We start from the raw sequence: 17621 nt of genomic DNA on the forward strand, positions 1-17621 counted from the left end.
ATAGCACAGAGAGATATTATCAGTCTCTCTACAGAACTTTCAGCACATGTAAGCGTTTCTGGAGTCACAGAGCTGCATACGCGCGAGTAGCGAGCCCGTCATACCGGGCGAGACAAATTTCGTACGAACCTGGGAGCAGCCGTCTCAACGTAACGCCAGTAAAAAAAAGAGATGCACTGAGGCCGCGTACGACGCGTCGAACGGCACGGGTCACCTAGGTTCAGGTTCGCGACGAACGCGTACTCGTGTACTACGCACTTGTGGCACCGCCGCCGGCTTTTCGCGTAATTGCACAAGTCGTGTCGCTTTTATTTCGCACTTTTTTATTTTTATCTCCGCAGCTCCGTCGCAGTCGGCGGCAACACACTCTTCTTCAAAACCTTATGCACCAAAGTTGCCAAATCCAAATAGGTCAGGGAGACCGGGAGCGTGCGAAACCAGCGGCGCGTCGTCGTACGTGTTTCAAATAGTAACGATCAACAAATCAAAGTAAAAAGCGATCACGCACGCTTGCCCGCCCGCCCGCTCGTTTCGACGAACTCGGTTGCGGCGGGGTTATGCCCCGCAAGTAACTTTTGACACCGCTTTCAGCGCGGCCTCCAGGGCACACCACCCGCAACTCGGACGGCTCGCAAGAACGAAATATTTGGCACTGATCGCAATAAAATGCGAAGCTCGTACGGCAGCACGTGCTCCGATATCGCTTCGCAAAAGGCGACGCAACAGGTACTGCTACGCGAGCGCGAAAAAGCCTAGCAGCGCGCGCCAAGCGAACTTTCAACCACTACAACAACGTGTCACGACAACGAAAAGACTGTTAATTCGAGCACGATCGCGCTGCCAACGATTACAGAAGCGTGCACGGACGGTCAACGGCGATCGACAGCTCCACGTGACTTACGTGTCTCCAAAGTGTCGCGCGGTTGCGTGAGGTTTTCGATCCGATTCGTGTATTTACATACGGTCAACATGGCAACGAAAAGTAAACAACGAAAACGAAGGTATGCGGCTGTTCTATCCGGCGTGCAGCATCACGGAGTTCTGCAGCGGTAATAACCACGAACTTTGCTGCAATATTCGGCCCACACATTTACAAACGCTCGCGAACCGTGGAAAAGCTCGAAGAGTTACGATGTACATATTTTGCTTTTAAAATTACAAAAAACAATTTATATGTATTCACATAGATGGCGCTTCAATCTCTTAATGGTCAATTTCTGGCTAAAAAAGTGGTTTAATTTTGAACAAGACTTTTTGAACTGGCAGTTAAAAAATACATTTGCTTCTTGACGCTTGTATGCTCGTATCGAAATTCGAAACAAAATTATTACATCTTTTAATTAGTATGTACTATTGATTACAAATAAAAGCAGCAGAACATTGTTCTTTCTCAGACAGGGTTATTTTTGTAGGGAGGAAGCCCACTACAATGAACAGCAAAGATGGCGGCTTTTTTTTTCGATCGTAGTTTTTGTTTTCGTTCCGAGCGCGCCCGGCAATTTGACTTGGGGTCACGCCTCGAGCAAAGTGCACGGCCTTGGAGCGTCCAACATAAGCCTCAGATTGTGATAAATCACAAACCGGGCTTCGTGGACGCTTCGCCAAGACGCTGCAAAAGGGACGCGCGTCACGAAACATTCAAACGACGGCCGTTCGCCGGCTGCTGTTGGGGCATCTGCGTGCCAGCTTCAAAAATGCATTTCAACGGACTCGAGCGGTCACAGAGCGTTTCGGACCTTTTCAAGGAAAGCTTAAAAAAATATCGCTCGCGGACCTCTGATTATTTTGACACGTTCACATGCGCAATAAACGCTTTGAAAAACCGACAATCCAAACTTGATGCGTCAAAGACGAGGAGGAGGAGGTGCCGGTGCCTGAATGCTGCAGCCGCGAGCGGCGGCCCATCCGATGCCATGGACGACTGTAAGTATCTTTTAAATCGATTCATTCTCCACTTCTGGGTACAATAAACACTCCGGTTCGTTATTTTTTTGAGGTGCCTGTAATTGCGAACCGCGTACTTAGGGTGGTGCAATGAGCATTCTTGAATTCCTTTGCAGCGGAATCTACTGAACAGTCGCAGTCGCAGCTGTCACAGGCGTCAGCGTGAGTACTCTATTCATTATACAACTGTCGATCACGCGGTAAATGCCGTTCAGTTCGATTAAAATTTGGCTTGGTGCACATGTATTGTACTCGTGTTCACATTGTGCGACATAGACACCATTTGAATCGCTAAAGTCAGTCTAGGCTCATTCTAGACTGATAACGTATTTATTTAAAATACAATTTTCGCAAATTTCACCATATTATATTTATTACTATACACTCTAAGAAAAGTTTAAACCCTTTGGAATGTAAATTTGCCACACAACGATAATCGTCATCTGTATTGCCCACATTTCCTTTCTTGAAAACGCTGCACTCGTTATACTTTCCTGTCGGGAATGCTATGCCATGCTGATACCGCTCATGCCGTTCGTTACTGGAAAGTACCGGGCTCGCCGCGTTAAAGAAAAGAAATGCGGAGAAGACAGATGACGATTATCGTTGTGTGGCAAATATACACCCCGAAGGCTGCAACTGTTTTTAGGGTGTAAGAAGAAAACAACGAAAGTGGAACTCCCACATTCCGGCGCCATACAGTATAGCCTACGCTACATACAGTACAGCCGTGCTACAGCACGGGTCTACAGTGTACTGCTCGGGTTTGAGAGCCACGCCCACACGCTACAAAGGAAAAAAAAAGCACCGTAGGATCATCATCATTCTGTGATGAAGGGCTGTAATGCTGCCCGTCTCGAGATTATCAGCAGCTGCAGCAGCACTTGCAAAATTAAAAGAAAGGTTTAGCTCAGGCAGTACCTTTTAAACATATGTACTTGAAATGCAGTGACGCGCTTAACGAACTGACGTCGACGTAAACGTCGCATTTTTAAATCAGGCTACCAAGTGGTAAGAACGAAGTTGTTTTACATGTTTTCGCATTTTAAAGAAAAAATGATTAATACTAAGTGATAGTGATTAATACCCCTGCCACACGGGCACAGAAAATGACATTAACTCGCTAATGCCTGAAACTTTAATGTCATTCGCGGTGTGCCACACGAACATGCTATTCGCGACGTATGTGCGTTCTCGTAACTCACTTGGCCATCAAATGCGTACTCTCGATCTCAATGTCTCCACATTCTGCCGAGACTAAACGGATTCTTAATGAATAACAATTAATATATTCTTCACTTTCTTTAAAAAAAATTGCTCTTTCTCGCGGCGTATAGTGCGTTCTTACAATTATTACAACTCACTTGGCCGTCGAATGCGTACTCTCGTTTACAATGTTCCCGCCGTGGCCGTAGTGACCATATTCTCACGAAATTAAGCAAACTTGTAGATAAAAACAACTAATATATTCTTCACTGTTTTAAAGGAGCTCTTTATTTTCATAGATATCAGCAGGCGATCTTGCCGCTACTCACGGCTAGAGCACTAATCGTGAGTGCGTTAGCCAGGAGAAGCTGTTCGATTGCACGGCGGCGGCTCCTTGCCTTGTTGGCCTCATACAGCCTTCGAATTTCTCGACGATGCTTGACTCGAAGAAGCACATACGCCAGAACAAACTGGAGCACACAGTCAAACTCTTCAGGAACGCTACTTGAGAGCTTTGAAGCTGTGAGCGCTATTTTTCCAATTCCAGTGCTTTGGCTACGCTATGGATTGACCATCGAGATAGCTTTGGCTTCAAACAGTTTACGGCTGGGTGAAACAATGACATTCCTGAAGTAAACTACATACAATACGCCGATTAATGCTTATCATGCCATTTCTTAAACATGTGCTCCCTAGATAATTGTTTTTTATTGTATTACGATTGGCAAGCAAACTTAACCGTTTCACTGCAGCTATCGCCATCGCGGCGCTTAACGTCATTAAGTATGCGCATGTAGCGGCGATCGAAATATAATGACATTAGGAAACCTTTTACCCATGCCACACGGGCAAGGTTGATGCCATTAACAGTTTAAGACCTCGCCCGCGTGGCACGGGTGTAAGATAGCGAGGGCCCAGATTAAAGAGCACAGAAATATCAACGTTAAATGGCTACTGGGGAGCTATTGGCCTCGAGCTCCACCACCGGAAAAGCTGGCGCCACCGTCGGCGTGACGTGCTAGGAGGGATCACGTGGACATAGCGGCCGCGTCGGCTGCTTCAGGCGCGCCGAAGCGAGCTGAAAACGAGTTTAAATTCCCTCGTACGCTGCGGTCCTCATTTAGCGGCGACATTTTCCCGCTTCGAGTGTCTCCTTTACGACGCTTGAAAGCACTACAATAGGTAGTGGCTGCCTTTGAAGGCGCGCAACATGGTAGGCTACTGCTCGGTGCCGCAGGGCCGGACGCACGTAACGGAGGCCGGTGTCAGCCTTGTTCACACGTAGCCGCAGGACAAGAAGCTGCGTGAAGCTTGGCTCGCGAAACATAAAACCGGCAAACAGTCATCGGCTACAACTCGGGTATGCAGCAAGCACAGACGCGAGGAAGATTTCTGCAACGGCGCCCGGTCTGCGATGTTCTGAAAACGCGCACTGAGACGCTCGCCCGAGTCCGCTGCCCGACTAATGTCGTGACGGTTTGGTCTATGAACTTGTCGATGCTATAGATACTGGCAAGTTCAGTGGAGTGGAAAGGCAGCGGTAAGAAGCATATTTAAAAAAAAGCATGGCATATGGTCATGTTTGTGTTATGAATAAATGCACTGGATTACAAAAAAAGGAGCAGCGGGAAATTGCACGCTGAGAACACCGATAAACATACAGTGCGACGCAACTCGAGAAATAGTATTGAAAGGTCAAAGAATTTAGAAGAAAAAAAAATATTGAATCGTCGCGACGGCACATCAGGCGTCGAAGTGTCTACAATGAAATTATTTTTGAACAGCTGTGATAGCGCCCACGCAACAATGGTTGCTTGTATACTGTCACATGCTCATATTCTGCGGCCTAAAGCTCATGGCACGGTGCGAAAACGCGCGCGCGGAGAAAGCAAAACAGTGCGCGGACAAGCATGCAGACGCGCAGTCGGTCGCTGCGAATCTGCGCGATCGCTGCATTGAGGCTTCGTTCTATTACACTCCATTTAGTTATACAAACACTATAAGAACATATTTCACATAGTTTGCTCTCAGCGTTTACCTACCTTTCACGCAAGAAGCCGGTTCGGGAGACTCCATCGCGGCGACCGCGCGCAGTGGCGTTCACTGTACGTATTCGGAAAAGAGATAGCGTCTGTAAACGATTGTGTGCTTTCAGTTTGCCCAAGCTTATTTAGACAGTGAGAAACTTATCTCGTTTCGAAAGTACTTACAGAAATGTCCGGGAGAGCTCGCGCGTGGTGTTTTCAGTGAGCGCTGACAGCAAAACCTATGAGGAGCGCGCCACGTGATCCCTCATACTACGCCAGCGAGGCGCTTCCGATAGATGGCGACTCCGTAACTCCTCGCCGCCAATTCTGCGAGAGTCCACCTAGTGGACATGTCCATTTCGTCTCCTGCTGAAGTGCTGATTGGCTGTGACGCCTGGTTGCTGCGGATGCGCAGCCCAGCCGAACCAATCAGAACTTCAACAGCAGACGAAATGGACATGTCCACTATGTGGACTCTTACAGAATACCTCCCCTGCATGGTTACATTTTCTTTCAAAACTCCACTCTTATTCATTACGCAGGAATAATTTGTTCTCGTTATCTAGAACGTTTTTCTTTTTTAAATGTCGCGGCGAAACAGCAGCACCGTTACGTTATTGTGACGTCATGTATTTTATTATCTCCCCCTTCCCATCTCCTCCGTATTTGGGCCGTCCTGAGACAATAAGATTTATCTGAATTTACTAGGATGGAGCTTTTGTGGTTACTTTTATAGAATGCTGTGAAGTCCTTCATTGCTGGTGAAATTGATTAGTCACGATTATAAACGCTCTCAAAATCAATGACGTGACGGCCAACTGGTGCGAAAGCTTCATGGTGTTTTCCTTCCTGCGTCCTCACTGGCTTACAAAGCATGCTCTAAGCGTAATTTACTAACAAGGCTGTGCTTCCTCTTAAAAGAGCACGGGCACATATTTTAGAAGTTGCGGAAACTCTCCTACGGGCTACTTGCGCGTATAAGGATGAAACTTAGTGAGCATGAAGGTTGGGAAACACGTATACGATATTTTAATTTGGGGCTGAAATTTATCTTGAAACGCGGAGTTATCACCGGCATTATCATGGTGTCATGGCACCGAGTACAATTTCCGACGTGACCTTGTCATCGGGCGAAGAGGAAAGGGGTCACGGCGAGCCTTTCCTCCTTTCTCGCTTGGGCGAGCTGTGGTGTGCTGCCGAACGATTTGGCAATGTTTTAGCTCGTTCTCCGTGAAATTTACGCGATGTCAGTCATACGAGGTCAGCGAAGAACCACTGTGTAGCCTGTGGGCGCAGCAGTAACTACAGTATGCTGAAATCTCACACGACTGTGCAGACATGCGACGCGCATCATCAGCCGTGGTGCCCGGGCATCTGACGAACAATTATGGCTATGTCAGTTTTAAAGCGAAGCTTTCTTTACCTCTTCCTTCGACTTTCCCACTGCTGCTGCTGTGGGCTGCTGCGGCTGCTGCTGTCCGGTATGCCGCTAACGCCGGCCACGTCAGGACGTAGTCGAGACGTGGCCATGTCACAAAAACATAAAAGGCATGCGCTGTCGATGCTTTGTTTTGTGACATTTGTTTATGAGCTGTCATTCTCAAAATTCCGAGGAACGACTTTGTAAAGAATGTAAGGCAAGGTATGTGCCACTTGGAGGGCCTGCGCGGTTGTGGTTCAGAATGATTGTGCACCAAGCGACGACGTCGACATCTGATTTTCTGCGTTGGAATATGGAAGGAGTGTGGCACAAAGGAAAGACGGCCAGAGAAGCTCGTGTCAAAATTTACGCCGCATCGCATCTGCACAATTCCCTGTGGACGCCTAGCTAGGCGTGACCCCTCACAAACGCTGTGCAGGAGCTGCCGCGCTTTTCTGTCTCCGTGCTCACCCGCAACAGCAACGACAGTAGAGGGAGGAGATGGGGAGAAGGTTAGCGAGGGAATATATATGCAGAGAGAGGAGGCAGTTTTGTGAGCTATACAACGCTACAACCCAGAATAAAGCGTCGAGCGGAGCAGGCAAGGTAACATTTCACATCTCGTCACGACTGTCGTATGACGTCGGTATATCCCAGCCAAGTAACGCCAATGAACGGGAACAGCAGACAAAGCTTCGCTTATATCGATTCTTGCAGCGCGTAGCGTCTGTATATTTTTTATTCGGTGAAGAGCAGCGGTGTTTCTGAATTGCCAGGGTGAATTGGAAAACATTCTCATTATCCGATCGCTTGGCGTAAGAACAAAAACATAGGAGGGCTCTTGTACGGCCAGCCCAATGGTACCCCGAAACATCTAAGCGGCAATCGTTATAAAATATTTGCGTCAGCTACCGACATCGTTCTCACGCAACGCAAGTCTAGTAGACCTGAGGTCACTGTGCCATGTCTATACGTTAGCTTCCTATATGACGCCGATGGCGTTGCTCAGTATAGGGGTCACTGCGGTTGGCGAACCAGCATGATGGGTATAAGTTAAGTGCTTCGGCATTGCCTTTTGGCCCTGTAATGCAGTAATATCCAAAGGGGACCGCATTAAAGGTACCCGACGGCTATTTGTGAGGACACAATTTCCGATAAACGGGTGAGTGCGTCGTAAGGAGGAGATGAACAAGAACGGGAGAAATATCGGTTTTCATACTCTTCTTAAAAGAAAATAAAATAAAGAAAAAACACTCGTTAGCGCAGTGATAAGACCTCGCATGGTCATGCCGCATGCTTCGACCATGCGTTACATAGGAGAAACATAGCTATAGCCTAGCATCTATCACTGCTTTGGGCGCTGTACGGTATGTTGTTATAACTAAGCAAAGCTATTTTATTCGTGAAAGGAAACCTCGTGCAACGATTATGAAGTAGTCGCGCAGTGTATCTACATATAACAATTTGAACCCTTGTCAAAGCAAACACCACTTTTCCACCACAGCAGAACGGTACCCACGTTGTTATAGGAGCGTCTCATGTTTCGAGACTACTCAATGCTGCTAAACTACAGCTTATAATTACAGCGAGAATGCTGCAGTAAGGCGCTACTGCTTCCCTGGGCGTGAAGCTGTTTTATTCAAATTTATTTTTGTTTTCGTGGCCGACGTTCCCTCCACCCGTGAAGACATGTATTCGTTCACTCTCGTTTGAAGTCGCGTTCACGCTGAAGCAACTTTTGAATACATAAGCTCTCTTCACCTCATGCTGGTTTCAAGATGAAGAAAAAAGAAACATAGATTACAACTTCAAGCAATCAAAAATCATTTGAATTCATTAATTTTTCGCCGTTTGTTAATTCGACCTTTCGGATAACTCGACCGAACATTTCATACCCGCAAGGGTCGAATTAAGGGGAGTCGATTGTATACGCCTTTATGTGTTCCCTTAAATGGACATCTCCAAGTGCTATAAGGTATATATATATGCCCCGTCCTCCTACAAATTTCCTGATATGACGCCAATTCGTCTAGTCGCCTACCGTATCCGAACGGCAGGAATGTGACCCCTTCAGACCCCTTGTCATCCCTCGGGGTCATGGGCTTCCTTCATTTTCAATATTAAACCTGTAAATGAAAACTAGTGTCCGCCTTGGGTCATTGATTATGTGCTAATGTGTACTAATATATATGCCGCCCTTCAGCGAAGCTCTTTCACAGTGCCACACACTCAGTGACCCAAGTGGGTCGAATGGTTGGTTTCGAACCCTGTTCCCTCAGCCCAGCAGCCCGATGCGCTATCCATTCGAACACTGACTACCCAATGAACCAAGTAAGCGCGAGAACAGTTAGATCCAAACATATATAGATACAAACATACATAGATACAAACATAAACGGATACATATATACATACATAGCCCCAGAAATGAGTGATATCCAAAGCCAGACGTATATGACGTGTTTCCTGCTCCCACAATCACTCCCGCCGCATTCAGCCAGTAAAAGCATAGCCTTTAAGATCCGCATTTTAAATACAGAGTGCGTCACCCTATGGGGCATGGATTTGCACACCAATTATTGCGTGAAGTACCCTAAGAATGCTAACGAATCACTATCCTGTTGTAAAATAAAGCTAGATGTAGGCACTATATTTTAGATGTCGCCGGGTGACGCGGCAATAGAGGGTGAAAAGTCAAGGAAACGAACCGCCACGTGATGCTTACCCTGTTTCTATGTTTAGGCAAAGAACGGGTGCTTTTATCTGAAGAAAACTGGAAAATGGAACTGCGATTTTGCAGCGATGCATGTTCCCGATGCTATTCCTTTTCGCGCTTTCCGCGCTGCTTGAGGGGTTAGAACTACGTTTCACCCGCGTTACCAGTGAGCTCAGCCGGTCGTGAACGCTGGATGACGAAAGTGGCATAGAATCAAGCGGAAAGCACCGCTACAAAATCGCGGCCATGGACTCTCCGTCGAGGTACTAGCTGCTGTGAGCATGCGCCCGTGCCACCTGATCACGGAATAGCGTTCTTCAGGTTTGTAGGAGGTCTGTTGTTGATAACAATTTAAAAGCTATCTTATATCACCACTCTAACCTCGTATAACGAAACTGTATATAGCGAAATAACGTATATAAGGAATTAAGTGAAATTCTCTTGCATATTCAAGTTGCAGCACATGCTATAAGGGCTATAAGGAAGCAATGAGTTTAACGAAGTAATTCTGGCTCCCCCTTCAATTTGGTTATAGCGAGGTTTTACCATTTCATTACGGGTCCGAGGAGTATACGGGGTGGGGGGGGGGGGGGGGAGCGTCTTATCAAAAGACTGTGAAGTCGGGAGATCTGCGCTGTCGAAGCTCACGCGTTGCCGTGGACCTCTGCTTTGGCGCTGCGCGCGCACAGGGTGTCTGACACGCAGCTGCTGGACTCGTCGGCGCTGAACGAGGAAGCCCTGAGCAGCACGAGTCGTCGGCTGGATGCGGTGATCCCGGACTCGGCCATCTACGTCGGCGGCGCATTCATCGCGCTCGTGGTCGTCGGCGGGATCCTGGCTTGCGCCATGGCGCTCAGGACAACCACGTCGCGTGCGTGTATCGCTTCGCCTTCTTCCTGCAGCGATGGCCCTTGTAAAGCCCCTTAAACTTCGTAAAGTAGTGGCACGCTTTGTAGAATGCCGTCTCCTCCTCGCGCGCTCTGGCCGAGGCCGACGCCGCGTCGCTATTGGCCTAATAGCATCACGTGGGCCCTCGCGCCGTGCATCAGCGCCATTTTTGCTCGAGAAGCGTCTACGGAGTGGCGAGGAGCGCATGTTGGCGCCGTTGCTACGCGCGAGCAGTGTAGGCGCCGCCACGGTCGAGGAGGGAGCATGAAAGAGAGTGGAAACGAGGAGGAGTGAAGGCGGAAGAGGAGAGTGTCGCTACTTTACGAAGTTTAAGGGGTTTTAGGCCCTCGGGGTTCAAGGCTTTCCATATCGCCGTCGCTTTGCAAATTCCGCTTCTTCAGGCGTCGCGGAGACGTGACGCCCTTTCCTCCGCCCCCGGAAAGACAGGTCGCGCGTGCAGAAACACGACGGGGAACAAAGGGGGCATACAGAATGCATGGTAGAAGCGTGGCGTACGGCTTTTGAGAGTATGTCACCCGCAGGCCGAACGACCCTTTCCGTCGCCTAACCTAAAGCTGGCGCTGTGGTCTCGAGGAGCCGCGCAGTGTCCCTGAATCATACAGGGTGTCCCACGTAACTTGTGCCCCCCCCCCCCCCCCCCCAAAAAAAAAAGAAGATATGCGAGTATCTCGTCGCTGGACAGACCCATGGAGGCAATGTTCGCCATCGCTTGGAATAAATGAGACAATTTTTTTTTATTTCGCCTAAAAAGCGTGATTAGTTATTTTAATTAACTTCTCAAATATTATAATCAAAGCAGAATTGTCAATCAGAAAATTGTAGGCCATCATGAAACCTTACCGATACATTTTTCTGTTGCTCAATACGTGCTACATAAATGTTTTTTTTTTTCGAGCGTTTAAGATAGCCCGTAAAACAAAAGAAAGTGCCGAGCGACCAGTCGCGCGGCATTTTTCGAGCGCTCTTGCGGGCTTCCTTAAATTCTTTGATTCCTTTTCTTTTGCTTATTCGAAATTATTTCAGAGTTTATAACTGCATTGAACCATATTAAGCGTGCCAGAAGACGCTCAGAATGCAAAAAAAAAAAAAGAAAACTTCTTTGACGTGATGAAAATAAAAAGCACTTGCAATCTAATGCCGTTGGCATTTGTCGCAACGAGCGCATCGGTGTACACGATTGTGTTCTTCGCAGATCTGGACATATTGGGCACGGGCCTCCCGCTCGCGAAAGAGGAAGAAGGCAAGTGTTGCGCTCCGCAGCTCTTACAACATTTTAATAAAACAAAAGAACGTATAGCGAAAACAATATGGACCCCTTACCATAATGCCATATGATAACATGGTTTAATGAAGGGAAAGTCAGACATACACCCGTTCGTAGCAATTGCTACAAAGGAAACCCATACGGGTTCCTCGAAAGAAAAGCCTCACAGTTGAAGAAAAATTCGTTCTGGTCCGGGACTCCAACCCGGGACCACCGCCTTTCCGGAGCAGCCGCCCTACCATCTGAGCTAACCAGGCGGCTAGCAGATGGCAGGGCGAAGTCGAATTTGTCGACAACACGAAGCAAAGTCAAGAGTGTGGCGTAATAGTTCTACGGAAACCCGCAAGGTGGAGAGAAGTAATTAATAAAGGGAATATCAGACATCCCGGGTTCGAGTCCCGGACCAGGACGAATTTTTCAACTGTGAGGCTTTTCATTCGAGGAACCCGTATGGGTTTCCTTTGTAGCAATTGTCACAAACGGGTGTTGGTGTCTGATTTTCCCTTTATTGATAACATGGTTTATATGGGGACATGCGGGTTTTCATACTGTATCCCGTATAATCGTACAGGGTAATGGGCACGGAGAATTCGATGTCAGGTGCATGTTTAGAGGGGAGGAATGAAGGGGGCTCTGGCTTTATTACACTGTAATATAATTTACACCCTTAACCATGAATAAGAGTGTAAATCGGGATTTAACTCAGAGGATTACACCCTTTTTGGTGTACATGTGAGAGTACATGTGAAAGGTGTACCCTTTCTCAGTTTTAAGAGCGTAAATTATTTTATAGTGCATGACAGCGGAGTTCTCATTGCAGACTTTCCTTTTTAAAATTCCGTACGTTTACATCATCTAGCCGGTTCTCTTTTTCATTTCAACTGTACAAGGAAAGTCGTCAAAACTGAAAATAACAGTTACGCTTGGCGTCGAAAATGTGGGCATCGAAGAAACTCTTAGAGGAGAAGCACAACCACTCATAATCTGGTTGACTGCGGGACCTTCTAGCTGACAAAACGTATGTTTTAATTAACGAACGCAGGAAACCATCGAAAAGGACTGTAACAGCAACGCAAGCACAAATATCTGCGGTATACGTGCATGTTGTTAGACGAGTGTTGTGTTATTTGTACAACTGCACATAAACGACAGCAGCTGCGCAGGTTGCGATGTCGTGTGACGCTTTGCTCAACTGCAACACGTTATAAACGTTTTTGCGTAACCTAAGCGTTTTCATTAAAGGAAAAATAAAAAAGAATCAATAATATGCCAATATATGTTAATAATCATGTCGCTGCCAATGTCTTTACGTCTTCAGCTAAGTATGGCATAGTCGGCCATTGCTGTAAGAGTTCTATGTCCTACGGTTGAACCAGTAGCGATGCTCTACTGCATTCGGTATTCCTCTACTACGGTATTCGGTATAGAGGTATATAATACCTCTATACCCGCGAATACTATACCTGTAGGTACATGCTTAAACTATAAGCGCGGAAAGTACGTTAGGGCTGATTACATTTCAAAGTGACTGCGTTCAAAATAAAAGCAAGTTATTATAATTGCTTCCAACCACATGAAGCAAAGGAAAGTGTAGATGAAATTATCTGTTCTTTCTTCATTGAAATGCGCGAAACAAGGCAAATTGAAATGAGAACACAGAATTAAATAGTCAACAGCCGTCGGTGAACCACACCTTCCGCATTATGCATGCGATGTTCTATAGCATCGAGTTATAAAGCGGTTGCTCTTCGTCACGTGTCAGTACTGGCCAATTGACTCTTTGCTGAGTTTACTAAACTTCAGTTCCGTATACAGACGGTCGATGGAGAGAGTACACACACAACAAAAGTGTTGTCTATATATTGTCTATATATACATGATCTGTGCCTGTATATATATAGTATAACCTATAAGACTGAAACTGTCGCAGAATCAGCTTCTCCGCCCGTGGTCTTGCCGAGTGGAGTGCAAGGCGGAAGCAGCGGAGGTGCGTCGCACGACCACGACCAACCTTCGAACCTCGGCGTAGACGACGAGCCGGAGTCCGACGAGCGCACACAGACCAAGCCGCGTGAGTGTGACCGCGTCGCCCTGATGTGGTTCCATGAGCACATGTCACCGCGTGCACGTTGCTAATCACGAGGTCGCAGGATCAAATCTTCGGCCGCGCTTCATAATAACTTCGCGGTTTTGGCACGTAAAACCCCATGTAATAGAGACTTCTAGCGTGTCCGCTATTCCGGCAAACCGGGGCGGTTTGGGTGGATTACCGAATGGTCGGGGGCGTAACCGTGAGTGGCCGCATTCGTGGCGCCAGCTGGTGGTGCAAAGATCAACCACATAAACAGAGCGAATTACTATATTTTTCTTAGCTGGGATGTAACTTCTCGGCAGCGGCGTAATTGTGTCCACAATAAGGCCGCTGTCGAGAACTTACACCCCAGCTATGAAGAATATAGTAATTGGCTCTGTGTTTAGGTGGTTGAGCACAATTACGCCGCTGCCGAAAATTTGCACCAGCAGCGAATCAGAATAAAGTAGGTTACTGCAATTTTAGCTCTGTATTTGTCTGATTGAGCTCTACAACACCAGGCGGCTGCACCGCTCCGGCCGCTCACGTTTATGCCCCCGCCCATCCGATAATCTGCCCAAACCGTCCCGGTTTGCCGGAATAGCGGACACGCTAAGTCTCTAATGTTTTGTTAAGCCTTATACCGCACGCTTTTTGCTACGCTGCGTCGCTGTGTAATCATGAAGCCGATAACGCAAGTTGTTTTCTTTGCACTGAGCGCCGGCTTTGCTAATGAGCCCGAAGAGCGGAGACAGACCAGAGCAAGTGCATGGTCGTGTTCCTAAGCACTGAACGAAGGCGTCGACGCGGGGTGACTGGTACGTGTACACCCGGCCACAAAAGTTTACGGACCACGGGATCTCGGAAAACGCTCAATTCCCGAGCAGCCTGTAGCAGTAGCCAGTAGAATTGTATACGACAATGTTGTCAGCATATTCTAGACGAGGCCAGAAATGCAGATACCAAGCTGCGTTGTAAGGTTGCGGAAATATTCAGCTTTTTCTCCGATTTCATGGTGCGTAATATATTGTGCCCGGGTGTACATATAGGCTCCATTTGGCCAAACGAGGCAAAAACACGGGACGTAAGAACGCACGGCATAACAAAAATGGACAGAGAATGCCGCCTGTACCACCGAAGTATTATACATCTTGGCTGTCTTGGGGCAAATTATACTTTAGACAAACGGGCCGTTGTATGAAGATCAGGCAGCAGGTGCACGCAACTTCTTTAAAATATGGAGTAGGCAGCAAACTGGCACTGCATTGCAAAGATTGTCGGGTGCTTGCGGTATCTTAACGAAAGCCCCCTATGGAAGTATAAAACCACAGGACACGCCAAATCGACGAAGCAAAGCAAACAGTAACAAAGAAGAGCGTCCATTACAGCAGCTTCAGTTAATCTGGTTGATAAAGAGATCAACATTTTGTGTGGATGTTCACGTGCGCGACGACTGACAGTTTGACAGACACAGTTATATGTTCTTACCATTTTGTCCCTCCTCCCTCCCCCTCCTCCCCCTCCCTTTCCCTATGCAAGTGTATTTATACTCCATGCGTAGTACGTAATAAACGTTACTTGCAAGCAGCGCAGTGTCGTCCGTTTATGACGCTGCTTCCACTCGTATTCTAAACCGCTTCACCATGTGCTTTACTGCGTGGCATAGCTGTGGAACCGTGAAGCCATAAGAAGCAACGCGACTTGCTTTCCTTGCATTACGTGAGTGCCATGTAACTGAGCGCATTGGCAGGGTCAATTTCTTGATTCATCTCAAATTTCGTTCTTCTCGTTTTCTAAATCGCAGCGAAAGTCCGAAGAACACAGGCAAGGCAAGGCAGCAAAAGTAAGCACTCTTTGGTGTTTCGTTTCTTAAACCTGTTTATAAAGGAACGTTCTCTGGCATCATGGTAGCAGAGCCACGTACACGATGGCAGACTATTAGGTGCACTAATGCTTATTCAAGCCAATGAAGAGCGCGAATTAATTCTACTTTGTAGGAAAAAGAAAAGTGATAATGGTGAAGCGCGTGGAAGACACCGTTTGTTGAAAGTTCACTCTGCAAGTCTCGGTGGGAAACGCACAAGCTGATATCAGTTCTGGAATAGCATGCTTACGCGAATCTAACTCGACACTCTGTTATCAGGAGCCCAAAAAACAAACATACAAGTAGCTGAACTTACAACAAAACAACTTGTTGTGGCGAAGTCCATTGAAATTAATACTTGTTGAAGGTAGTCGCATATATATATATATATATATATATATATATATTTCTCTATGATGACTTTTTTATTAAGCCAACCACAATTTCAACGACATTAAATCGTTTTATGCACTTTTTGTCGTACACTACGTTTTTTTTTTTGTCGCAAATGTTTTAGATGATTGCTCATGACAGGTCGTAAGCTTACCTCTCGTTACACGAGCTCATTATCAATCGCCATTCATATAGACACGATTTCCACGAACTATTCTGGTCTGCAGCGACAACTGGCAACATCTTTCGACGCTGTGCGCAACCAGAATGCGTCAGAAACAACCCCGCCGTAACGCGAGTTTTCTCTGATTTACCACGCGGGAAGCAAAGAAGGACGCAAAAAAAGAAAGAAGGAAGAATGACGGGTATACGAGCTTCGACTTTCGACCAAATTTACTTTTGAAAGCAACAGATGTTATTCAACCGCGTATGATTCCACAATCGACGAGTCATTCAGCTGTGACGCTCATCCAATCTGCAAAAACCAAATCACAGTTTAAGAGGATCGAAGCTTTAGTGTAAAAGCGTAAATGAGCGTAAAATGCAGAAATGCTCTCGCGAGACAACTGCCGGACCGACTTGAAGGAAAGGTCTTGCACTCGAGGGAGAAAGTTGAATCCTAGCATCTGTAAAAACGCAGACGTTTCATAGAAACCTCATACATTAAAAAATGAAACAATAAAAAAGAGAAGCCGTAATTCTCCATGAATAAAAAAAAGAAAGAAAAGAAAACGAAGCACGTGATTGTGCATTTCTGCAAAAACAGATATCACACTTTTGTCAGCTGCATCTATTAGAGCATCAAAAAGGGACGAATGTGGTGTATGAGTTTATAGGTTACGTGTAATTGTTGCAATGCTTACGGGTGTTTAGCAAAGCCCTGCTCGCGAATTGCTGGTGATTTGAATAATGGATCGATCTTATCTGCTTTGAATGTCTTCATAGATGCGGTCTGCAGAATTGTGACACAAGTTGCAAATTTCAGAACATGGTATCTGAAGTTCCGTCTTTTTTTTTGCATTTGAAATTTTCATCAATATATGTAAAAAAAAAAAAAGACTTGATCACCTAAATATAACATCTTCCTAGAGTAACTGGATTCATTATCGTCTCGGGAAATGTTCTCGCTAGATAACCTATTACTGATATGAATGAAATTTATTGCATTTGAGAGCGACAGCTAAATTCTACCGAGTTTGTCAAGCAGAATTTTGGTTCAGGGCATCAGCCTTTCGATAAAATTTGCCACAAATGGACAAGTTAAAAAAGAAATTAGGAAAAGACAACTGAAGCACAAAGTGTAAAAACTCATAGGTCTGCAAAAAAAGAAAAAAGAAAAAAAAAGGATGTTGGAGTTCAGTAAACTGAACCTTTTAGAGAATCTTGAGCGGAAAAATGTGATGTATTGGTTTACAGCCCACGGAAATGCTCACGAGCGTTTTAATCACGGTGTAAGATTACAAATTATTTAGGTGAACATACTGGCGAGGCGCGATCGACCATATAATGCAGCAACGGCGCGCGCCCCTCGGTCTGGTGACGCCAGCGGACATCTATCGGCGCGGCGACGCACTTTCAAGACAGAAAAGGTTTTATCTACCGTTGCCGACGCTTCCTAGGGAAATCTGCGGGCGCTCTTTCTGCTGTGTCACCTCACAGATGTATAGCCGCTATCGTCGGGAGCACGTGACAGGCGCCTTTCCTTCTCCGCCAGTGACCTACTTTCGCCGCGTCACTTAATCATTTCGGATTTGCCGCGAAGCGGCGGTCGCTATAGACCTTTTCATCGGGCGAGGAGGATAGGGCG

The 17621-nt window shown here is 46.6% G+C and overlaps 2 protein-coding genes across 4 annotated transcripts in view; one reads left to right on the top strand and one right to left on the bottom strand.

Moving 5' to 3' along the window:
* Ccdc85 (coiled-coil domain-containing protein 85) overlaps nt 1-1052 on the bottom strand; it is a 25836-nt gene extending 24784 nt beyond the window's left edge. Inside the window, exon 1 of one of the 3 annotated variants that reach the window (XM_050180435.3) lies at nt 902-1050. The gene's annotated coding sequence lies outside the window, so the exon portion shown is untranslated. Of the gene's footprint in view, nt 1-129; nt 529-901 lie in introns of those variants that run through there. The other 2 variants (XM_055071876.2, XM_055071877.2) reach the window with 2 other exon arrangements.
* A 428-nt stretch (nt 1053-1480) lies between these two features.
* LOC126533170 (uncharacterized) overlaps nt 1481-17621 on the top strand; it is a 38297-nt gene continuing 22156 nt past the window's right edge. The window contains exons 1-6 of the mRNA XM_055071622.2: nt 1481-1923; nt 2061-2106; nt 10003-10184; nt 11415-11462; nt 13417-13557; nt 15362-15400. Coding sequence (XP_054927597.1) covers nt 1695-1923; nt 2061-2106; nt 10003-10184; nt 11415-11462; nt 13417-13557; nt 15362-15400 — 685 coding nt within the window. The 5' untranslated portion in view covers nt 1481-1694. The remainder of the gene's footprint in view (nt 1924-2060; nt 2107-10002; nt 10185-11414; nt 11463-13416; nt 13558-15361; nt 15401-17621) is intronic.

Source organism: Dermacentor andersoni, chromosome 7 (assembly GCF_023375885.2).
Source record: "Dermacentor andersoni chromosome 7, qqDerAnde1_hic_scaffold, whole genome shotgun sequence".
Taxonomy (NCBI): domain Eukaryota; kingdom Metazoa; phylum Arthropoda; class Arachnida; order Ixodida; family Ixodidae; genus Dermacentor; species Dermacentor andersoni.